General features: G+C 41.2%; 2 protein-coding genes across 2 annotated transcripts in view; both read left to right on the forward strand.

The window, feature by feature from the left end:
* Positions 1-238: 238 nt before the first annotated feature.
* Positions 239-517, forward strand: LOC308345945 (small nuclear ribonucleoprotein E-like; the record flags this gene model as incomplete). The annotated part of the gene is given in 3 exon segments (XM_080808524.1): positions 239-268; positions 272-283; positions 287-517. Coding segments are annotated over 3 exon segments (273 nt in total).
* An 8,198-nt stretch (positions 518-8,715) lies between these two features.
* The window catches only part of NR1D2 (nuclear receptor subfamily 1 group D member 2), a 29,426-nt gene continuing 13,153 nt past the window's right edge, over positions 8,716-24,988 (forward strand). The window contains exons 1-5 of the mRNA XM_080830274.1: positions 8,716-9,031; positions 17,469-17,735; positions 18,604-18,692; positions 20,804-20,948; positions 23,135-23,754. Of these exons, the coding sequence (XP_080686400.1) occupies positions 9,016-9,031; positions 17,469-17,735; positions 18,604-18,692; positions 20,804-20,948; positions 23,135-23,754 (1,137 nt within the window). The 5' untranslated portion in view covers positions 8,716-9,015. The remainder of the gene's footprint in view (positions 9,032-17,468; positions 17,736-18,603; positions 18,693-20,803; positions 20,949-23,134; positions 23,755-24,988) is intronic.

Genomic DNA, 24,988 nt, shown 5'->3' on the forward strand with positions numbered 1-24,988 from the left:
GGTCACCTGGAGCTTTTGTTAGCATGCAGATTCTGCTTCAGTAACACTAGGGTGGGATTTGAGATTCTGGCTCCCAAGTAATCCTAATGCTTCTGGTCTAGGACTACACTTTGAATAGTGAGGTAGTAAAAAAACCAATGTGCCTCCTGGCTTAATCTAAAAAAATTACATTTGGCCTCTCTTCCAAGACTGAGAGAAGATCCATACCTAAAAGATCTTTACTAAGTCGGCATTCATCATGGTGTACCGTGGCCAGGGCCAAAAAGTGTAGAAGATGATCGTTTAGCCCATCAACCTTATTTTCAGAGACTTGCAAAATAGATCTCGAATTCAGGTGTGGCTTTACAAGCAAGTGAACATGTGGATAGAGGGCTGTATCAATGGTCTCGATGAGTACATGAACCTCATGTTAGATGATGCCGAAGAGATTCATTCTGAAACAAAGTCAAGAAAACAACTGGGTCAGATCATACTAAAAGGAGTTAATATTACCCTGCTCCAAAGTGTCTCCAGCTAGAAATGATCAATGAAGTGAGAAATTCTTGAGAAGGCCATGTAGTTTGTTTTTTTAGATGTCCTTTGCTGGGAGTGTAGTTCTAAAATATTTGTTTGCATTTTTTTTAAAAGATTATTTATTTATTTATTTGACAGAGAGAGAGAGAGAGAGAGAGAGAGATAGATCATAAGTTGGCAGAGTGGCAGGCAGAGAGAGAGGGGGAAGCAGGCTCCCCATTGAGCAGAGAGCCGGATGCGGGGCTAGACTCCAGAGCACCGAGACCATGACCTAAGCCAAAGGCGGAGGCTTAATTCACTGAGCCATCCAGGTTCCCCTGTTCATATTGTTTTGGTTACCTTTATGTTATTACCAGAGGACAATAAATGCTGTGGGATTGTTTTTATCAAAAAAAAAAAAAAGGTCATTACTAGACCAAAGCCGAATATGTTAGTCACAAATTGTAAAGTCTTTGGATATCCCAACATATTGCTTTAAAACAACGGAATCCAGACATATGAAAAATCAGCATGCAGTCTCTTGGTTATGATGCAAATGGTAAGGTATACTTTCTCCAATTTTCTTTTATAGAACTGCATCATGAGGAGGAGGAATGAGTTTTTATATGGATTTAGAAGGTAAGAGATGGTCCTGTATATTGACTATGGTTTAAATGACAATCCTATTGTTACCACTATTAAGACATTTTGTTTTTCCCGCACAGTCAGAAAGAAGTGTCTAAGCCTTAGGAATAAATTTACTTTCTAGAGTATAGATAAATAAATCTGTAGGTAATTAGTAAAGACTTGCTAGTAGTAAGCATACCAATTCATGAGACTAGCAGTTTACTCCTAGAGTCTGTGGGCAGAAAGTCATCCAGGTCTGTAGGAAGAACTGAAATCAGAAGCCCATGCAATGTGGGTTTTGCATATAGAATCCTACCCAGCTCTATAACATCCTGTCATATTATATACACATTACAGGGCACAAATCCTGCTCACTTGGGGGCATGGTGCAAAGAATCTGGAAAGAGGCAGCCACTGGCTTTATACACTTAGTCACATGGCCCTACAGCCCTGAAATACAGGACTGATCAATTCTCTGCTGGTGGATGCTACTGGCTCCATAAGCAGTGTTTTCAAACTTGAGTGCATCAGCATCACCTGGAGGGTTTGTTAAAACAGAAATTGCTGGCGTCACCTGCAGAGTTTCTGATTCATTAGACCTGGGTGGAGCTCAAGAAATTGCATTCAGGGGCACCTGGGTGGCTCAGTGGGTTAAGCCTCTGCCTTCAGCTCAGGTCATGATCTCAGGGTCCTGGGATCAAGCCCCACATCGGGCTCTCTGCTCAGCAGGGAGCCTGCTTCCCCCCCTCTCTCTGCCTGCTGCTCTGCCTGCTTGTGATCTCTCTCTCCCTCTGTTAAATAAGTAAAATCTTACAAAAAAAAAAAAAAAAGAAATTGCATTCAAACAAGTTTGTAGGTGGTGTTGCTGCGGTGATCAGTGACCATACACTTTGAGAACCACTGGTCTAGATGAAAGGGAGACACCCAAGTCTCTCAGTGCCCTCTGAGTGTTGCTGATAAATTGGGATAGAGAACTTAGGAGACTGTTCAGTTAATGGGGGTCACACTAGGACAGATTCCACTGCTGGGAGGGATTCTCAGTTAGACAAGTTTTCAAAAGTAGGAAGATCAGATGGGAAGATGAGCGAGAAAGTCAGCAAGATGTGTTGTTCCTTTAGTGGGATAGCATGCCCTATTGTTAGGGCTAGCTCTTTGTATTTGATGCTTTGGGTTTCTTTCCCCCCCTGGAGGAAGTATAGTAGATTTTTTTTTTTTTCAAACTGTGATAAAGAGTATTGAAGATAATTAATATTCAATCCTCAAACATTTCTTACAGCATTTTAGTTTGTTGAACAGCCATGCAACTTTTTTTCTTTATTTCCGTTCTTATTTTTCCTCCAAATTTCTGTTTAGTATGTTATTAAATCAATGGAGGACTTAAATTCAACCAGGGTTTCTATGTCATGTTGTATGGGTTGCACTCATTACATGTAGACACAACCCTTTCTCCTACTAGATTCTCCCCTGAGGGAGTAGTCCCATTCCAATGCTGTAAAATACTATTGATGGTGGACAATAAAGGACTTAGAATAGACAAGAGACCGGGTCTGTATTTGGAATCTTCTTCTTCTTCTTCTTCTTCTTTTTTTAAAAGATAATCAAAGTTCTTGGCTTGAGATATCTTTTTATTTATTTATTTGATAGACAGAGATCACAAGTAGGCAGAGAGGCAGGCAGAGAGAGAGAGGGGGAAGCAGGCTCCCCACCAAGCAGAGAACCTGATGCGGGGCTCGAGCCCAGGACCCTGGGATCATGACCTGAGCCGAAGGCAGAGGCTTTAACCCACTAAGCCACCCAGGCGCCCCTGGAATGTTATTCTATTGACCTTCAGCTGCACAGAGAATAAAACAATGGACTGGAACAATCCTGTGGAGTGGGGGCCTTTCCCTACCCACTTGTTATCTCATTCCTTTCTCTGGAGCATCCTTTCCCCTTACACCAATACTTAGAAAATGCGCCCAGGTAGAGGGGATGAAAATGCTTACCCAGAAAAGTATATCTTAAGTTTTTGATGCTGCAATGTGGTATTCAGATCAAGATGGACTGTGTACGTGTGTTATTCTTTAAAATTGTACCCTATTTTAACAATGGTAGCTGCAACAATATATTCCATCTCATATGCTATCCAAAATATGACCTTGATGTTCCTCTTCAGAAGAGATTGAGGTCTATGTGCCCTATCTTCCAGTCTGGGTATGCTTTTAACTCCCTTGCTACAAACCAATAATGCAGTGACATTGATGTTGCCTGACTTTGGAAGCTTGGTCAGGAAAAAGTGAGACAACTTCTGCCTAATTCCCTGGAATGCTTGCACAGGAGCCCTGGCCTACTGTGTTGTAGGTAGCCTGACTGCCCTGAGGCCAACAAGCTGTGAGGGACTCCAGAGTAGCCCATATATAGAGACAGTGTAGAGAAGCTCTGCAATTACTGGAGAGAGAAAGGTTGGGCCAGCCCTTAGCTGCTCGAGCCCCCTGCTGTTCTGGCTCTGCCTACTGTCTGATTGTCAGTATTGAGACTCTGAGTCATAAACGTCCAACCAGGGGCTCCCCAAATTTCTGACTCATAGAAGTCAGCAGAGAGGATAACATGATTGCTGCTATTTTACTTTTATTTTATTTTTTACAGATTTTATTTTTAATAATCTCTATACCCAATGTGCAGCTCAAACTCAAAACCCCCGAGATCAAGAGTCAGATGCTTCACTGACTGAGCCTACCAGGCACCCCATGATTGCTGCTATTTTAAATCACTAAGTTTTGGGGTAATTTGTTACACTGCAGTAGTAACCGAAATAATCCCTGTAATAGGTGAGAATGATTAAAGCAATTTTACCAATGAGGTTTCTTTCGTTACAAGAGAAACTGACTCTGGTCACCTGAAGCAACATTGATGAGATAGATGTCCAAATTATGAAGTTAGAAAAATCAGATTAAAAGTGAACAGAAGGGCGCCTGGGTGGCTCAGAGGATTATGCTTCTGTACCTTCTGCTCAGGTCATGATCTCAGGGTCCTGGGATTGAGCCCCGCATCAGGCTCTCTGCTCAGCAGGGAACCTGCTTCCCCCACTCTCTGCCTACTTGTGATCTCTCTGCCTCTCTGCCTACTTGTGATCTCTCTGCCTCTCTGCCTACTTGTGATCTCTCTCTCTCTCTCTCTCTGTGTAAAATAAATAAAATCTTAGAAAAAAAAAAGTGAATGGAAGAAGGGAGATCAAGATAAAGAGGAGAAATTCATGAAATTGAAAACAAAAATAATGAATGAATAAATGAAATCTTTGAGGACTGAGCAAAGAAAAAAACAGTGCAAACAAAATTAAGAATGAGAAGCTAGAATTGATGGAGATTAAAGAGATAATAAGAGAATATGAAGAATTTTGTTTCAATAAACTTGAAAACTTATACAACGTGGATAATTTATCATACTGACGCAGAAAGAGGAAGAAAGGCTCTATAAATCTGTAATGACCAGTATGGTTACTATTACATGTGACTTCTGACACTTGAAACATGGCTAGTGTAACCAAGGGGTTAAATTTATATTTTATCTATTTTTTAAAAAAGATTTTATTTATTTGAGAATGAGAGAGCATGAGTGGCAGGGAGGAGCAAAGGGAAAGGGACAAGCAGACCCCATGCTAAGTGTGGAGCCCAACTCAGGATTTAATCCCAAGACTCTGCAATCATAACCTGAGCTGGAGTGCCTGGGTGGCTCAGTGGGTTAAGCCTCTTCCTTGGGCCCAGGTCATGATCTCAGGGTCCTGGGATTGAGCCCCACACCGGACTTTCTGCTCATCAGGGAGCCTGCTCCCCGCCCCTGCCTCTCTGCCTACTTCTGATCTCTGTCACATAAAAAAAATCTTTAAAAATTAAATTTAAAAATTAAAAAAAAAATCATGACCTGAGCTGAAATCACATGTTGACTACTCAACTGACTGAGCCACCAGGTGCCTCAATTTTATCTAATTAAAAAAATTTATCTAATTTTTGAAAAAGATTTTATTTATTTGTCAGAGAGAGAGAGAGAGCATAAGCAGGCAGAGTGGCAGGCAGAGGCAGAGAGAGAAGCAGGCTCCCTGCTGAGCAAGGAGCCGGATGCAGGACCCTGGGATCATGACCTGAGCTGAAGGCAGAGCTTAATCAACTGAGCCACCCAGGCATCCCAAAATTTTATCTAATTTTAAATAATTCAAATTTAAATTTAAAAACTGGGACAGTGTAAAAAATATTTCTGTTAAACAAAGTTGACTCTTTTGCTAGGACTATATTTCACTTTAACTATTACATCTTGTGAGATATCACATTATAGTGTGTGTAGGATGTGTGTTTATGTGCACATAAACACATCACTGATCTTATTGATATTTTTTCTGTATATATATGTATATATATGTGTGTGTGTATTCTTGTGTATTAAACATTTCTGTTTTCATTTCTAATAGGTAACTATGGATAAATATATTCCACAAAAAAGCCTTTTGTGGTCTTTAATCATTATAAGAGTATAAAGAGTTTGAAAACTCCTGAACCAGGGCATAGAGAAGACAAAGTGGAATGTTGTTATGGTATTGGGAACTAGCAGTATTCATTGGAACATTTTAAAATGAGGAATGACCTTGGACATTTTTAACTGGCTTTAATTAAAAAAAAAAATCCATCTTCTTTCCCAATACTTCTCTTTCATCAAGGTCCTCAAACTGCAATATCTCAGTTGATCTATTTTACTGGATCTTGGGACTAGAGGACTCTAATATTTAGGCTCTTCTCTTCTTTATCCACATCCAGATCGATCTATCCTGTGTTCAGTTTCCCAGGACTGTGGTATTAGTGGAATATAAGAATTAATGAGGAAGCTTTCACAGGAAATCATTTGCCTTTTTGAAAAAGATTTTGTAAGCAATCTCTCCACCCAACATGGAGCTCGGGCCTACAACCCTGAGATCAAGAGTCAAATGCTCCACCAACTGAGCCAGCCAGGTGCCCCTTAATTTGCATTTTTAAACGGATGACTTTTGAAGACACAGTCTTCATTCAGCAGAGTTATTATTTTGGCCAGAGGAATGAGGAAGGTGGAGTAGGTAGAAAGCCACCATGAATAGTTTGAGAATCCTACAGACTGAGCCATGGACTTTACAGGGTTAATACTTACGTTTCCCTAGAATGACAGAAGCAAAAGGCAATTTCCACTGCAGCTACAGTACCCTGGGGACTGTCCAACTCGGATGCTGCTCATCATCCTCCTCTGCCCTGATGAACCTAACGTTTCCAGTGGCCAGTGGTGTGGCTGGTCACTGACCTGGATTCTAGTTTTATAGCCTCTGATAATTATCCACAATGCCTCTCAGGTAAGAGGTGGGCTTTTGAAAACACAAGGCTCATGGACACAGATTTTATTTCATTTATTTAAATTTAAGATGCTTAAGGGACATTCCTTTGCAATGGCTTATTTTCAACTCCACTCTTCTCTTTTTCAAATTGAAATGGTAGTATCCTCTTTCTCTCTTAAAATAGGCTTCACTTTTTAGAGCAATTTTATATCCACAGCAAAATCAAACAAAGTACAGAGAGTTCCTGTATACATTCTGTCCCCATGAGCACACACAGCCTCCCCCACTAGAAATAGCTCATACAACAGGGGTGCATTTGTTACCACTGATGAACCTATAATGACATCGTAATTATCCAAAGTCTTTAGTTTATATCAGCATTTACTCTTGGTTGTACATTGGACATGAATCCACCATCATAGTATCGTACAGAACAGTTTTACTGCCCTAAAAAATCGTCTGTGCTCTGTCTTTTCATCCCTCTGCCTCCCCAACCCCTGGCAATCAATGATATTTTTACTCCCTTCATAGCTTTGCCTTTCCCAGAATGTTATATAGTTGGAATCATACAGTATGTAGCCTTTTCAGAGAGGTATCCTCTTTTATGATTTCTTTTCTTTCTTCTAGACTGCTCATACTGGCCTCAGAAACAGATGGTGGTTGATAAATAAAATGAAAAAGCAAGCTACAAAGTATAGCCTGGGGAACTCTTGCATCAGCATCACATAGAGTGATAAAGCCCTGAGGTAGGGAAGAAAAGAGAGCACTGTGGTTAGAGAACAGTGTTTAGGCAGTGGCAGGCAAGCCTTAGAAAGAGAATCAGGGCCTACAGTCTGTGCTGGGCTTTGCAGGTCAGGCTAAGGCTTTGGAGTTTCCTTAAAGTGCAATAGGAAACTATTTGGACGGTTTTGAGTAGAGTAACCTGATCTCATTTACATTTAATAAATGACACTCTGAGAGGGAGAAATGACTGTAGGTGGATGCAAGGAACAGTCCCTCTCCCCAGTTAGGGAACTATTACAGTAGCTGGGGCAAGAGATGATGGTGGTTTGGTCTAGAGTAATAGTAATGTTGAGGGAGAGAAGCATAGAAATTGAAGATATATGAAGGTAGAATAGCTCAAATTTGTTGATTTATTAAATAGGGTATAGAAGGCAGAGTGAGACACACACACACACACGCACACACACAAAGACAGAAGAAATCCAATTAGCTGGTTTCAAGAACTGGCAGATTTGCCATAAAGATTGAGATGGAGAAGGAACAAACGTGTGTGTATGTAAAGGATTGGGGGCACAGAAGAAGGAGTGTGGCACATGTAAAAATGTTTTACACATTACATTTCCTCCAACATTTTGTACTGAACATATGCGAAGAGCAAACTGGAAAATAATTTTATGAATACCCATTTACAACATCTACAACTTCCATCTTAATATACTTCTATCCATTTATCCATGCCATCAGCTCATTTTACTTCTGTAATACGTTTCAGTTGCAGAGATCAATGGGCTTCCCTCTGCATACTTCAGCATACATGTCATTTATTTCCAGCTTTTTTCTTTTGATGTAAAATTTTTACACAAGATGAAGCGCACAAATCTTACGTGTGCATTCACTGAGTGTTAACACATGTACACCCCTGACTACACCTTTAATTTAAGATGTTTAAGGGACATCGAGGGGGCATAATCAAACGGAATGCCAAGAGTGAGAATCTAGAGCTCAGAGAGGTCTCGGTTTGAAATTCAAATCTGGCAAGGCTCCGAACACAGGTCTATTTAAGCTATGGGATTGGATGAAATAACCCAAAGGGTGTAGACTGAAGAGAAATGGGTTCTACCCGCAAAGTGTCCAGCGTTTAACGGTCTGTTGGGGGTGGGGAAGGACGTGGGGGTAGCGCGCGACCTGTGGGGAGGTCGGGTTGGCCCAGTCCGGGGTCTCGAAAGGTCGGTCTGTTTGGCGCCTCTGGGCGGTCCTTGGTAACCACCGAGGTGACCTGAGCTGTCCCGGGAGGGGGGGAATGAGGAGGGGGACATGGAGGGACTCCCATTCCGAGACTGGAGGTAGCCTGGAGGGGAGGGAGGAAGGGAAAGAGGAAAAGGGATCTGGGGAGGAGGGAATGGGGAAGGGGGCCAAAGGAACGAAGACGAGAACCCAGAAGCCTAGGGAAAGGGAGAGGTGGCGGCGGTGAGGGGGCGGAGTCGCCGCAGCGGCCGGCGGAGGGGCGGGCGGAGGGAGGGGGTGTGTGCGCGGGTCACATGGTCGCAGCTGCCCTCCCCGTCAGCCGCCCTCGCCGCCGCGGTGCGCTGGCTGCAGGAAGCCGCCGCGCCGCCGCTTTTGTTGTCAGGGACTCCGCGAGGAGCGCCGCTCGCCGGCCGCCGCCGCCCTCTCTCAGTGCAGCCCGCTCTCTGGCCGCGGGGCCCGGGTCCCGGGCGCCCCGCCCGCCCTGCCCATGAGGGGGCCCCGCGACCACCGCTGCCTCCAGCCCGGGGCGGCGCGGCGCTGAGGCGGAGGCGGCGCTGCCACCTCTGCGGGAAGCGGGCAACCTCGGTTCCCTCCCGGAGGGCACCATGGAGGTGAATGCGGGTAAGAGCCGGACTGCGGAGGGTGGGGGCACGGCGGAGGGGCGCTCGGATCTCGCTGGGGCACTTCGGCGGGCGGCGGCGGGGGTAACCCTAGGGCTGGTGGGGTGGGCTGCCGTGCGGTGCGTATCGACTCGGGCTTGGTCCCCGCGTCGCCCCCGGGGCCGCTCCACGGCCGCCCTCCCGGCTCCCTGCAACGCCGCAGCGCGGCCCGGCGGCGCCGGCCCGGCCCCCCCCTCACATGGCCGGGCCGCGCGAGCCACGTGCGCGCTGTGTTTACGTTCGGCGGCGCGCGGGCGCCGGTTGGCTGGGCAGGCTCGTGACGCGGCATTACATAATGGGCGCTGAGGCGGCGGTGGCGGGCGGGGACACGTGAGGCCGCTCGGCTCGGTGACCCACATTCCCCGGGGCCGCAGGGACACGTGGGGGAGGGTGCGCGCGCGCGCCGGCGGGGAGCGCCGCAGCCTTCCGGGAGGCCCCGCCCCTTTGGAACCCTCCGGGCTGTGACGTGGCCGCGATTCCCTCCTCCCCCGCGGGGTTGCACACTGCGGAGGAGGCTGCGCGTGCGCGTGCGGTGAATCCCGCGCCCGGGCGGTCCCGCGGCGGGCGCGGACGCCGCAGTGCACCCGCTGCCACCCCAGCGTCAGGAGACTTGGCTAGGCAGACTGCACTGGCCGCAGATTTTGGGGATACTGGGGAAGAAGTGTGGGGCCAGAACGGGCCACAGGCGGAGAGAGGTTTCTTTGGGGGGAAGACTTCGGTGCTTCCCCAAAGCGAGACCCTTCGGAGTTCTGAGGTGCTTAGATCGCGAGCGATGTCTGGTAGCTAGGACGGCACCCGCCTTTGTTATGATGCTGCTTCAGTATTTCCTGGAAAAATGGTTGCTCTGGGACGTGATCTATCATAAACACCTTCCGTCATAAAAAAGGCTCGAAAATCTCCTTGGGCTGGGAGCCTATAGGTCATAGAGATAGCTAATCATTCATCTCACGTAGGGTCGGGATGACTCAGGTGATCCTGAGTGACCCCGGGACTTTAGGACGGACTGGTCATTGTTTATTTAAGTTGATTTTTAAAAGCCCATTGGTTGCCGATCTTTCTTGAACCTGATCAACAGAATTCGGCTTTATCAATATTTTTCTAGTTAACGTTTCCTGTTACAGGTCACAGAACAATACTGTACTCCCTTCTCGCCTTTTGTCTGCCCTCATTGATGGTCTTTACACCAGAGGCCAGTGAGGTTACAGAAGAAGCCAGTTGGTGATGAGCTCTGGGTGTTACACGCAAGTGATAAATTATTGAACACTACATCTTAAACTAATGATGTGCTGTATGTTGGCTAATTGAATTTGAATTAAAAAAAGCCAGTTTGTATTTTCTAAGTTTTAAGTAAATATTTTTATTTGTATACACACTTTAAAAAAAACCATACTTTGAAAACAAGTGTGAGTTTTTCACCAATAGTAGAAATAAAGACAATTTTCTGTGTTTTAATTGCCTCTGGGTCTGTTTAGCCTTTGAGGGTGTTTTTTTAAAAATTGGGTAATCTGTCAGGGAATTAAACTTTTGCTTGATAAGAATTTAGAGATTATTAGGTTCACCCTCTTCAACCCAGCTTTCAGCATGAATGAATTCTTCCAGATTTGTAGCCTTGTAACGTGGGCTAGCTCAGGAGGCTAGAAAGTTTTCGTCTGGTTTGAACCTTCCTGGAACAGTATCACTAATTTTAATCTTGCCTTTTGGAGCTATAGATAATAAAACTTCCTTTGGATAACTGTTGAACACATCACCCCAGTTCTTCCATTTTCAGTTCTTATTACTTGGTCCTTGCAGTGTTGTTTTGATCATCATCCATGTTGCCCTTTGGGCTGTAGCCCCCAGAGGTGAACAAGCTCCTGCGGAAATGGTTGGACAGTTACCAAGTTCCAAGTTTTGGATTCTGCTGCAAATGAATTCTCTGGCAGGCTGTGCTTTTGTGGCTTATTGGCTTTGCTGACTCATAGTAACCTTGCAGTCAACTAAGACTTTTTATGTGAACTATTTTGAAGCTAGGTTTCATCCATTGTGCAGATAATTGTTTGCTGTAAAGTGTAGGAATTAGCAGTTTTCTTAAATTTTTTCTTGTTCCTTTTGGCTCCATTTTCAACCAGTTCTAAGCTGTTATCCAGTACATTGAAAAGTTTCTGCCATATATCTGTTAGAGGGAGTGTTGGTAAGCATTCCCTATAATTTCCTTCAAATTGGCCCTTAGGGTGGGGCCAAATTCAGTCTGTGTGGCACACCTCTAACCCATCCCTTTGGTTGATATCATTGTATCAGTACAGCACATTCGGCCAATGACCATTTCCTCTGTCATGACATATTGCGTCTTTACATATCCATGACTAATGCAGATGTGAAATAGTGAAGTGGCAGAAATCCACTGTATACGTTTCTGTCACAGATTTTGGTGAATATACCAGGTTCTTTAAGTGATAACTCACGGCACAAACTTCATTACCATAGCTGTAATTCACATTTTTAAAAATCGGAAAAACATTCCCACATAGTTCATTCTTGTTTTTACAAACCTGTATGTCTAACTTGAAAAAAAAATGTCAGCAGTAACTGTGAAGAAGTCAGTTGAAGAGAGAAGAGAGAAACAGCAAGATCATGGGAAGACTTAGAAGTGAAGTAGTAAGTTGCTTGACTAGTGAAGGGAGTTAAGATACTCAGAAGATGGTATGGAAATAACCTCCAGGGAAACCACTGGGTCCATATTACACACTCAAAATTAAAGGAAAGAAGAAAGGATAAGGAGGATTAATTTTGTTTGAACTCTTCTAATTGAACTCTTAAGTATGATGGTAAAATAATAATCACCAGTATTGGTTGACTACTTAGTATGTGCTGGGCCCTTCACATGTGTCACTACTTTGATAGCACAGCTTAATTCTGTGAAGGCAGGTACTGTTACCATTTGAAGATGAAGAGCTAAGTAGATTGAAGTTAATTAACTTATTCAGTCAAGTGTTGGAGCCAGATTTTGAATCCACAAAGTCCACTTGGGGATCATAAGCTGCTATGCTGTATTAGGTCTAAGCCCACATAATGTTTGATAGCATGTGCACATCTGGGTGGTCTTGTCTTCTTGGGTGTAAAGGAAATAACTAGGTGGATCCACTTGATTTGCAGTGGTGTAGGGTCATAGCTGATGGAAAAGGGTGGGTGTCAGTAAAGCCTCCTAATCTTGTCATTCCTCTTTTAGTCTTGTTGCTAGTCAAACTGTTTTTCTCCCCCAGATGTTAGATTACACTTGTGTGTTCTGGATCTCCTACTTCCCCTGGTAATTTACATGGAGACAAAAAACACTATTTTACAAAATAAGACCGGTTTGTTTTGTCATCCCATTTTTTGTTTTCTTAACTCTCTTAAGTGGTATATCACTAAATGATTTGTAAGTTCTTCAAGACCCCATTTACCGTCATTTTGGCTGTGTTTGCCCCTTTTGATCTTTGCCCTCCAGAGTGCTCTTGTGTCATCCTCAGCAGTTCACAGTAATTTGTATGAAACAGTGCTCACAGTGCGGGGGAGTGAATGGTTAACACAGCTGTTTCCTCAGTTGGTCTATAAGGCTTTTTAGGGAAAGGACAATGGTCTCTAGAGCCCTGACATTCAGGACACAGTTGGAAGGTTAGATCTATTCTACTATCCTGTGAGTAGAAATTATTAGTAACCTACTTTTAAAATGAGAAGACTAAAGCTTCTTGATGGTAAATCTGTTTCATTCTAAGTTACAAGGCACAGTCATGAGTTGAAATCAAGCATTCTTTCCAGGATGGTGGGCAGTGGGAGTGAGAAGGTTTTGGTGATGGGCAAGCCTAGAATTGGGGTAAGAAAACCCAATATATGGTGAACAGTAAGTGCTTCCCAGCAGTATAAAATTAGATATTGACTTCTGGCTTGTCTGAAGTTGACCACTGGGTAAGCCCTCGCCTGGGAACCTGGCCCAGCTCCAGGGATTTTTTTTTTCCAACCAAAAATAGAGAAGACTGCTTCAGCTAATTTTAGCTTGAGACATCTAAGAAGTACATTCTGCCTGTTTCTGGAAGTGTTGGGACTTGCTGGTTTGGGGATTTTACCTTTCTTGCTTTATCATTGAAAACCATGTATGTAAAAAACACTTTTATAATCTCCTTTTATGAACACCACTTCATTTCAGTCTTATAAAGACTCTGGCAGATATTCCCATTTTATAGAAGGTGACTCAGTTTTAGAGAGATTGAAAGTGACTTGCTTGCCCAGGTCTTCACAGTAAGAGATAATAGTGTATACTCTGGCCTTGGCCTTCAACCCTGGCCCTGCCACTTAAACCTCTCTGAGCTCTGAGTTCCTCCTGTGAAAAATGGGATAATGGAAGTAAATGCTTGTGAGGTCAAAATGTGATATGGAGTTGTGTCACTTTATTCTTGGTATTCACTAGGTACTTGAGGACTTGTAGTTTTCACTTCCCTTTCTTCAGTGGGTTGAGGAACTATTAGATGTACTTCTTAACTTTCTAGGAAATTAAAATGTAACCGTTTGGGTCACTAACCTTCAGGTCAGTAGATTGGTGTCTGGTAGCAAGAGTGGCTGCTAAGACAACTAAATCAGTGTTGAAGGTCTTGCTAGGAGAATGTAGCTGCTTCTAGGTGGGTCATCTTTGATACCATGGTTCCTGGCACAAATGCTTGCGGAAAAGGTTTGTTAAGCTCTGTAAAGGTAGGAATTGGATATTAACTGGATTGATAGTAGCTCAGTAATTTTTCTTTGGTTTGATTTTGGAGGTTTTGAAAGGAAGGTGCTGTTGGGTAGTTAATTATGATACCTTCCATTGGCCAGTTGGTGTTTTAAAACAGTTATTAAGCCTTTGGGATAGCTCTGATTTCTGCAAGTTTATTTCTGAGGTGAGGTAGTCAGAAGACCTTGTAAACACAAATGACTCAAACGCTGGCCCTAAGAAAACCATACTTTAAGGAAAACCATCACTTCTCATCTTTTACTATCTTGAGATGTAAGGAAGTGAATTTACTACCTAAAGTGGTAGTACTTTAGGGAAGATAAATAGCTGTGAGATGTTCCTTTGGGAGTTTATTGAAGACTAAGGATAATATTTTTCTTTGCATTCTATTCTGAGTGTGTAGACACGTGAAAAAAGTAGCAGTTTGCTAACACCTGGGATTTCTTTCTTTCTTTTTTTTTTTAAACATTTTATTTATTTACTTTGTCAGACAGATCACAAGTAGGCAGAGAGGCAGGCAGAGAGAGAGAAGGGAGGAAGCAGGCTTCCTGCTGAGCAGGGAGCCCGATGCGGGGCTCGATCCCAGGACCCCAGGATCATGACCCGAGCTGAAGGCAGAGGCTTTAATCCACTGAGCCACCCAGGTGCTCCAACACCTGGAATTTCTAATGTGAACTTCAGATCTCTAAAATTTTATGAAAACAGATGGCACAGTGGTTTTACCTGGTAACATGACATTTGCTAGCCTTCCAAGTTAGAATTGTTTATCTCTGGATTCACAGTATATTAAGGGTATTCAGGCAGTTATGTCAATGAAAACATCAACTTTTAAAATTATGAACCAATTTGTGCTTTAACTCAGTGATTGTAGCTATTCTTAAACTTTAGTGTGCAAAGAATTGCCTGGGGAACTTGTTAAAAATTAAAAATGATCATTCCTAAGGGGCCTTTTCTAGTCTGAGCAGAGCTTGAAAACACATACTTTGAAAAAGTACCAGGTGGTTCTTATGATACATATTTTACATAATTTCTCTGGATGATGAGAATAAACTCAGACTTGGGAAATTTTTCCTCCTTGTGTTTGGAGTTTTAGGAGCTTTCAAAATCAGCAGTAGATGACATTTCTGTTATCGAAATTACCCTTGGTTACTGGGGTGCCTGGGTGGCTCCATCAGTTGAGCATCTACCTTCGGCTCAGGTCATGATCCCAGAGTTCTGTGATCAAGCTCAGCATCTGGCTCCCTGCTCAGAGGGAGCCTGCTTCTTCCACTCCCTCTGGTCACCTCCCCACCCCCCCACAAGGCTCTCTCTGTTTCTGTCTCTCTCAAATAAATAATTAAAATCTTAAAAAAATTACTCTTGGTAGCATTTTCTTCCAGTGAACACAGATAAAGACATTGGCTTGCGACAGTCCCGGTTTTACTGTGTAACTGCTTTATTGTGTATCAGTTTCACCAAGAGGTTGATAAAAGTTTTTGATTCAGTAGATCTGGAGTGGGGCTTGAGAACTTAGATTTCTAACAGATTTGCAGGTGATGCTGAAGCTCTTGATCTAGGGACCACACTTTGAGAATGACTGGTTTATAGGTGGGGAGCACACATGTCTAATATTAATCATGAAGCTCTGGCTTCGCTTTGGGAAGATGATAAGCACATGCCAAGAGAACATTTGGGAAGTGGGTTAGTTTAGAAAGACAGAGTCACACCTCCAACTTCAATGCTAATAGCAGGTGTATGCTTAATGAATGGAAAAGTGGATGGAATTCTCCACGTTGTATTTTTTGTCTTCAAAATTCAGGTACATTTAGTTGCATTTATGCATATTTGTGTATGATGAATACTGTTGTATTTTTCTTGGCATGGCAGTGCTGTTTTAACTTCGATTTTAGGTTGTGACCAAAAATCCCCAAGAGTTACGGTTTCAGTTTACTTCTCAGGAACTTCCCATCCACCATTTATATAATTGGTACTTAAATACGTGTCTGGTACCTTATTTCAACACAACAGACTGAAAGTGACCTAAAATTCCTCTGCCCATTTTTTTCTTCTGTGTAAGTGTCTTTCTGTTCTTTGGAATTGTTTTGGCCTTAGCATTTTGCTGTGTGTGTGTGTGTACATGTGCGTGCGTGCGCGTGTGTGTTGACTTATAAAGTGTGGGAAGTGTGGCTTTTATCTAAAAAAGATTGGGGAATCATTTCTCAATAGCAGAGAAGTTTATTTCAGAGTGAATGCTTAAATTGCAGCTATCACTTAGGGAATGTGGAGAACTCTTCACTTACTACTCTGTATAGTTACCCAGATTGTTTTCAGAAATACCCTGTTTTGTGATTTCCTAGTAATTTATGATATTTGGGATGTGTCTGTGTAATTAAATGTGGGCTTCACAAAGGCAGGGAAGTAGGTCTTAAAAATATTTATGGCAGACTTATTACTTGTAAAGCATGTATAGAAAATTAGGAGACACTGTGCACTTAGGTGCTTATAGTCTAGTGAGAAAGAGATGGAAACAGGTAAATAGTAGATTTAAACAAGAGCTCAGGACAGTGACAGAGATAATTTTACCTTTGTATCTGATGCACATTGAAAAGGCCGATAAATGTTTGTTGATGATAGAAGAAAGAGGAAAAGAAACCACAGTAGATCTTGGCAGAAAAGTTGAGAATTAGTTGTTTGGCCTGGGATTTGGAAAATAATATATTTGGCTATGGGGTAACTCTTGCAGCATTTTATGTCTTTGAGGGAAGATGTTTGAAATTATATTCTTTTAAATACTATTTCTTAACCTGGGAGGTTTATAGTCTCTCAAAGAGGTCAAGACCAGTTTTCACCAGGGTTGTGGAGGTTATATTGGTGAGGTCCTGAGTAGTGTTTTAAGAGTAGCTCTATGAAGAAAAAACTAGTGTCAGCCTTAATGTTAATCTCTTAGAGCATGCATTCTTTCAGCTTCTTTTAACATTTACTGTAAATAGAAGTCAGAGAACAGGTGGTGAGTCTGGATTCTTTAAGAGCTGTTCATGGATAAGTGTGTCTGCAAGGCCAGTGGCAGAAGCGGGTGGAGAAGGGGGAGCGTAGAACTGGTGATTAGTGGATAGTCAAAGAAGTTTTCGGGGATCTTTCAGGAAAGATTCGGGGAGCAGCTGCTATGAAAGTTTCCCTATTTTGACATAAATTATCTGGAGTTCCAAATGTTACATCTGTTCCTGGTTAACCTGTGTTTTAGCCAAGTGCTGGTGGAGGCAAATGAACTCATTGTTTCTAGGATTGTGTTACTGTAATGAGGAGAGAGAGGAGGCAGAGAGAGGACCAGAAGCAGACTTCTTCATGGCAAAAACAGTTTGCTTACTCTAAGCTCTTAGGTAAAAACAAACAAACAAACAAAAAAAAAACCCCCAAAAAAACCCAGGGAAGGGAAAGCTTTAGGTTTGGATCTTTATGTGCTCAGAATAATTAAGCCAGTGAGAACCTTCTTATTTTTTGAATCAGTGGAAATGATCTGTGCTTCGAGCTTTATGGAAGCAGGAAGAATAGGAGATAAGGAAATAAGTTATTTTCTCCTTTTAGGGTAAGTGGATATTTAGTCAGCAACCTGTTTCTAAAATTAGTGACTTTACTGTTAAGATTTGGATAAATAGAAAACATATATTGTCATGTATCTAATTATGTGAATTCTCGCTTTTTCTAGGAGGTGTGATCGCCTATATCAGTTCTTCCAGCTCAGCCTCTAGCCCTGCCTCTTGTCACAGTGAGGGTTCTGAGAACAGTTTCCAGTCCTCCTCCTCCTCTGTTCCATCTTCTCCAAATAGCTCAAATTCTGATAACAATGGTAATCCCAAAAATGGTGATCTCTCCAATATTGAAGGCATCCTGAAGAATGATCGAATAGATTGTTCTATGAAAACAAGCAAATCGAGTGCACCTGGGATGACAAAGAGTCATAGTGGAGTGACGAGTAAGTTACTTTAATTTTCAAAGGTTGGTGCCATTAATTGCAGGTGGGGTTTATTTTATCAGTTTTTCATTTGGGTGTCATTTCACCCCTATTTTGGGTAATCATAGTTTAGTAGTTAGATAAGAAATCAGCGATGATTTTAAAAGTTACAGCCTGGGGGTTGTCAAATTGGTTCTTGCCACAGAGCAAGAAATGTGACCTGTACTGTGCCTGACCATGTTTCCTCTAGGGTATCCCCTGCTACCACATTTTCACAGTTGCCTTTCTTCTGAACTCTAGGTACTGAATCTGGTTTCTAGAACAGAGTACTTGTTATGGGAAGGGGTTTGCTTTCATGAAGTTGGAGCTAGGAACATTGGGGATTAGAAAACAAAGCAGCATTGGGTTAACTAAATGAGTGGTGGAATTTGGACCCCTAAGTGAATGTGGAGGTAAGATGGGCTGATACAGGGGAGGAATGGTGCCTGTTAGGTGAATTGGACTGTGTATCGTATAGCAGCCTGTGGAGACATGTGTTCACACCTCTGTTAATTGACTCTTCTGTCTGAGGAGAACTGTTTTTAATTCTGGTTGCATATATATGGTGTAAAGTAATTCTAGATTCATAGAATTTCAGTGTATGTTTAAAAATCATCAGGCTCTCAGAGATATTTTTGGCAGTCCCATAAACTGTGTTTAAAAGAAAATTAAGATTTCTTTGGATTTGTTAATTTGGTGTAAAGATTTTTCTTTTGCATTGTTAAAGTAGATTGATACCTTTCAAAAGTACTTACAAGTTGAATAAAATAAATTGGAATCAGTTGGAAAGAAAACAAACAGTTGAAGTTTTTTTTCCAGCTTTATACTTTTGTGTCTGTTTGTGTCTTAGAATTTAGTGGCATGGTTCTACTGTGTAAAGTCTGTGGGGATGTGGCATCAGGATTCCACTATGGAGTTCATGCTTGTGAAGGCTGTAAGGTAAGCTACTGTTCTGGGATTAAAGAAACTGGAGTTAGCCTTGGCCAGTTTCCATAATTGATAGCCTGGGAGGATGAGAGAAGTTAGCAGCTACTCTTAAAGTTTTAAATATTTTATGTAGTATATAAATGTAACTTGTTTTGAAAAATGTATTTTTAATTCAGTGAAAATATTTTTTTTTCTTTAAGATTTTGATCAAAATAAATTTGCTATCTTGCTCGAACTTAATTATGGTATGAAACCAAGTGCACAGATGCTTATTCATTAATGCATCAGGCACTATTCCAGGTAGTGGGAAATAGCAGGGAGCAAAACAGACAAGGCACTGCTGCCTTGTTGGCTTAGTTTAAACCAAACTTTGAATAAGTCTCCTCAGGTATGTTGACATTCTGATATATCAGGTATTAGGAGTTGGGAATAATTCCCACATACTTGTAAAAATGTAGATCTTCAGAAGTAATGCCAAGTGAGTAAAAGAATCTTGAATATGAATTGAACTCTTGAGAAACCTCATTTTATTTTTAAGGTTCGTTGACTATTTCTTGGGTGGGTTCAGCTAATTCCAAGTGAGATAGTCTATACCTCCTACTTACATCCAGGGAATCTCTCTCTCTTTTTAAAAAATCTGACACAACTATTTCTCCTGAGCATCAGAAATTAATATTGTCAAGACATTTGCTCTTGCTGTTTTCTGACTGAAAGCCAGTTGTAGGAATCCGGTTTGGCAAGATAGATGGGTGAGCAAGATGAAGAATATACATAATGGAAGAAGAAATATTTTCTGGGGTAGCCCTGAATAAATTGTGAGTTTTGTAGCTCTTAATGGCTGGGTCACTTCACAAGACTAGTCAGTATTTAATAGAGAACTAGTACTTTTCCACTGTTTAAAAAATTCTCTACTGTTTACTCTTTCTTTTCTTCTCTTTTTTTTAATAAAAATGTGAAGTAATTGTAGAGCAGGCATCATTTTCACTGTATTGCTAAAGAAACAAAAGCACAAGCAAGGGATCCTAATTGTGTGTCCTTGATGAATACACCTAATTCTGTAGCCTCTTAGAGATGTGTCTAGTTCAGATATTTTAGTGTCCACATATAACATTGCAATAATAAAATTTTAAAATGTTGTATTTCAAAATTATACAGATTCATGAAATGTGTGGTTAGTTATGATATTAAAAGAAACTGCAACTTGAAAGTTTGGTAGCTGTGTTCTTGATTTCTCTGTTCTTCCTGAGACCGTGGAGCTGGAGCTCTTTGAAGACCCATCACAGAACATACTCTTTTTTTTTTTTTTTCCTTAAGGATTTTATTTACTTATTTGACAGAGAGAGACACACACACACACACACCACAAGTAGGCAGAGAGGCAGAGAGAGAGGGGGAAGCTCAGGCTCCCTGCTGAGCAGAGAGTCTGATGCGGGGCTCGATCCCAGGACCCTGAGATTGTGACCTGAGCCAAAAGCAGAGGCTTAACCCACTGAGCCACCCAAGTGCCCCCAGAACATATTCTTAAATTGTTAGTATAGTAAAGGCAGTTATTTGTAGCCATCTAGCTGGGAACTGTCTTTCCTTGGATCACTAGCTGCTCTGTGGGTGTGTGGTATCACATGTACTTGGCACATGCAAGTAGACCTTGCTGGTATTAGCAGGTAATGATCCAGGAAAGACCAAGCTCTTCTGATGGAGTCCTGGGTTCTAGTGAGGGAATTACAGCTATGGAACACATTTCTCTGTCAGCTCTTTAAAAATCATTCATTCATATTTCAAGATTTTTAGGATTTTTGTGTGATTAAAGTTTGGACTAGAAAGTGTGGCTTCAGGCAGAGGCCAGTAACAGGGTAAAGTGTGTGAAGGGGTGCTTGGCAAGCTCCCAGATTCTCCAAAGGGAAGAAGGGGAAGGAGAGTTTTGGTTGGCTAGTGGGCATAGGTGCTTACTAATAACAGTAAGAATCCAGTTAAATTCTGTGTGTCAGTGTTATGTATCCCTGTGTTCTAAGCCAGAATTATTTCCTGGGTAGCTAGTAAAATACTCAATAGTTGTGGGGGGAGTGCTTACAAGGATTTCATCTGGATGTTTTTAAATGGCTGAGTACATCTTCCTTTGTTCTTAGGGTTTCTTTCGGAGAAGCATTCAGCAAAACATTCAGTACAAGAAGTGCCTGAAGAATGAAAACTGTTCTATAATGAGAATGAATAGAAACAGATGTCAGCAGTGTCGCTTCAAAAAGTGTCTGTCTGTTGGAATGTCGAGAGATGGTATGTTCCCACTTTAACGAGTACTCTTCTTAAAACATATGGAACTAGGCTTTTATTCCTCAGCATAAACCAGACCTATAGGCAAGTTACCAGTGGCTTTCTTGTGCTTAGAGTGAAGTGTATTTTAGAAAACACATTTTGATGCCTTGTAAGATGCTAAGTTCTTTAAAGTTAAATTTTAGTGTTATCACCCTGGAAAAACAGCTTTTGGCTCTCTTTGAGACTTCTTGTAAACCCCCCCCCCCATTTTTTAGTATACAGTTTGAATACTTTATTTCCTAAAAAAACAATTCATTTTCTCTCTCTCTCTCTCTTTTTTTTTTGAGAGAGAGAAAGAGAATCTCAAGCAGGCTCCATGCCCAGCGTGGAGCCCAACACAGAGCTTGATCCCACGACCCCCAGATCACGAACTGAGCTGAAATCAAACAAAAGAGTTGGAGGCTTAACTGAACCACCCAGGCGCCCCTCTTTTTTTTTTTTTTTTTGAATATAGGGATCCTTGGCTCTTTCTCCTTGATTTCTTAGCATTTCTGAGGAATCCATTTCTCCTATGTGAATTACCTCTGTGACTTTGTTAGCACTGAGACAGTAATGTGCTTTTAGGGCATAGGTTCTGAATACATCGAAAGGAGATACAAAATTGAAAGGAACAGTAGGGTCTGGGGTGGAGGTGATTGCTAAATTCTGGCATGATCCATTCCCATAAAAATAAAAGTTAATTTGTGGGACTATTAGTATTTTCTGTGGATGACATCACTGGAACATTTGACTCTTCTATTATGCTTATGAAAATCACTTTTGGATAGTCTCATTCAGTTCTAAGTAACATTACAGAAGAGTATGAGGTTTTCAGAGGGATTAGTTTAGTAGGATTAATTAAGAATTGCTAAGAATGAACCTGATATTTATCTAGGGAGGCATCACTTAAGCAGTCCCTTAAGTTATTCTAAATAATATTACACAAATACTGTTTGTAATAGAGCTTCTTGAGTAATGGATTTCAGCAGTTGATATTTTGGATTTCATTTGCCTGAACATTTTTTTTATATTACTGGAAATCCTGATCCAAAGTTGGTGGATATTGTGATTTCCCCAAAAGAACAGAAATGGCCATCGTTTGTGAAGGAGGGAGTAGAGGTAGAGTGAAACTTGATAAAATTGTCCATGATAGCAATAATGTCACAGGCTACAATTAGATTAGTAAGGAGTTCTTGCTGGGTGGTATATTGGATATTTATTATCTCAGTATGAATATTAGACTAGAAAGCTTTTCTTTTCTGTCCCTCAGGGATAGGAATGTTGGAGACAGAACACATTCTAAAACTTGACCTCTAAAATAATGGAGAATGAATGATTTAATTTTTGTTTCATTGATTTTAATTAAAATCCAGCAAATTTTCCAAAAACTGCATTTCTATTGGCTGTGTTTTTTTTTTTAATTAAAAAAATTTTAAAAAACATTTTCTTTTTTAAAAAAGTTGGAAAAGGAGAGAGCAAATCCTTTTTTTTTTTTTTAAAGATTATTTATTTATTTGGGGGAGGGAGGGGGGGGGAACATAGGCAGGGGGAGTGGGAGAAGGAGAAGCAGGCCTCCCGCTGAGCAGGGAGCCTGATGTGGGGCTCCATCCCAGGACTCTGGGATCGTGACCTGAGCTGAAGGCAGATGCTTAATGACTGAGCCACTCAGGCACCCCAAGAGCAGATCATTTAATAGTTGGGTCTTGAGAACAGGGTTACAAAAGTGAATTGACAAAGGTTAGATATTCAGGGACTACTTGTACCTACTAGGTTCCATTAACATTAATGGCTGGGGGTGGCTGAATCCCATTTGCCTATTAACAAGCCTTCAGCCTTGTTAATAGGTGCTGTGTAGTAATGCTGATCTGCTTCAAACTGTGATTTTTATTAATTTCAAATTTTTAAAGTTTTGCTCCTAAAAACCCAAGACATAGATCTTCTCTTAGTTCTTTTTTGGAAGAAAAATGAGAAAATTTTCTCCTTTCCACTTCCTCTGGTAACATTAAAAATATAACCAGCAAATTTAGAATAATTTGGGCCAGAAACATGCAGATATTTTTTATTTGTATCACTAGAGGCCATAGGTAACAGAGATAATTTGGTGCTATTTGTTTGTATGAACAGGTCTTATTTAGAATATAGACATTAAATATTTTTTTCTTTAATAGCTGTTCGGTTTGGTCGTATTCCTAAGCGTGAAAAACAGAGGATGCTAATTGAAATGCAGAGTGCAATGAAGACTATGATGAACAGCCAGTTCAGTGGTCATTTGCAGAATGACACTTTGGAACATCATGAACAGACAGCCTTACCAGCCCAGGAACAGCTGCGACCCAAGCCCCAGCTGGAACAAGAAAACATCAAAAGCTCTTCTCCCTCTTCTGATTTTGCAAAGGATGAAGTAATTGGCATGGTGACCAGGGCACACAAGGATACCTTTATGTATAATCAGGAGCAGCGAGAAAACTCAGCAGAGACCATGCAGCCTCAGAGAGAACGGATTCCCAAGGGCATGGAGCAATATAATTTAAATCATGACCATTGTGGCAGTGGGCTTAGCAGCCATTTTCCATGTAGTGAGAGCCAGCAGCACCTCAATGGACAGTACAAAGGGAGGAACATAATGCATTACCCAAATGGGCATGCCATTTGTATTGCAAATGGACATTGTATGAACTTCTCCAATGCTTATACTCAACGAGTATGTGATAGAGTTTCGATAGATGGATTTTCTCAGAATGAGAACAAGAATAGTTACCTGTGCAACACTGGAGGGAGAATGCATCTGGTATAGTGAAATCAATTTTTTTACTCAACTTGCATCAAGGAAAGCTTTTGAAGGTTTTATTTTATTTGTGGGGAGTATACAAACTTCAGGGGCAGGGGTGGTATCAGAAAACTTGAGACTTACAGAATCAGTGTTGTGTGATATTTTAGGTCAAATACTTAAAACATCATTTGTTGATTGACCTAATTTCACACAGAACTAGGTACAAGCTTGTGATTTGTTGATACTATGATTGGGATTAAGATTTTAAATAAAATATGGATCATGTAGAATTGATCCTTTAATTCTTAGAAATCCCTTTCAAAATTTAAGCATTCTGATTAATCACTATCTTACTAGCTTTGGGATTTTCTCAAAGGGCTGATCATTTAGCTTGCCACAGTTAGTAATCCTTTAATTTCTATGGAGAGGGTTCTTTAACCAATATATTGCAAAAAGGTCTTTGAATATAGAACATGGTTAGGTGTTTTACTGTTTGAGAATTTTAGAAATAATTTAATACGCTAGTTTCTAAGGATTTTCTCAGACTTCATCTTATGAGATGAGTAAATGTTATTCATATTATTCAAGTTTTTTTTTAATCAAATACAATAGTCTACATGAAAGTACAGTGTTTATATTCAGCCAAATTTTCATCAAAAACAGCAGTACCACACCATTTCCAGTATAAACCATGAGGTCCTTTGATAGTGCTTGGTATTTTCTACAGCCAGGTAATTAAAGTCTTCTTTTTTTCATTTTCAAAATAGCTGAGACTACTCCAATTCTTTTGTTAGATTTTTCTTGTCACTTGCAAGTATTTGATTCCATGGGTCTGAAAGGTGATCTTATATCATAGTAGACTTAATGGCTATAAGGAGGGAAAAATTTACAAGCATTTAGGTTCTAATTTTGTGATATTCTCCATGGTTACAGAATTATCCCATTCCTGGATCTCCTATGGATTTAGTGAAAATTTAAAGGCTGATTTTACTAACAGAGTACACAGTGAATGTTCGTAATCTTTCCAGTGTTCTTATACCTTGTTTGGCTTCCTAGTTTTTCCTCACCAATCCTTATACAGAAGGTGCCCCTTGTATCTCCCATCATTATTCTCTAATTGAACAAGTGGAAGCCAGTGGTCACACCACTGTTTATGAAATAATTGGTCAATGACCTTTTTAGAAAAGTGAGGCATCTCACTATCTTTCCTTCTTTGAAATTATAATACTGTAATTGTGCCGTTTGGAAAAAA

The sequence above is a fragment of the Martes martes genome (genome assembly GCF_963455335.1).
Source record: "Martes martes genome assembly, chromosome: 1".
NCBI classification, from domain to species: domain Eukaryota; kingdom Metazoa; phylum Chordata; class Mammalia; order Carnivora; family Mustelidae; genus Martes; species Martes martes.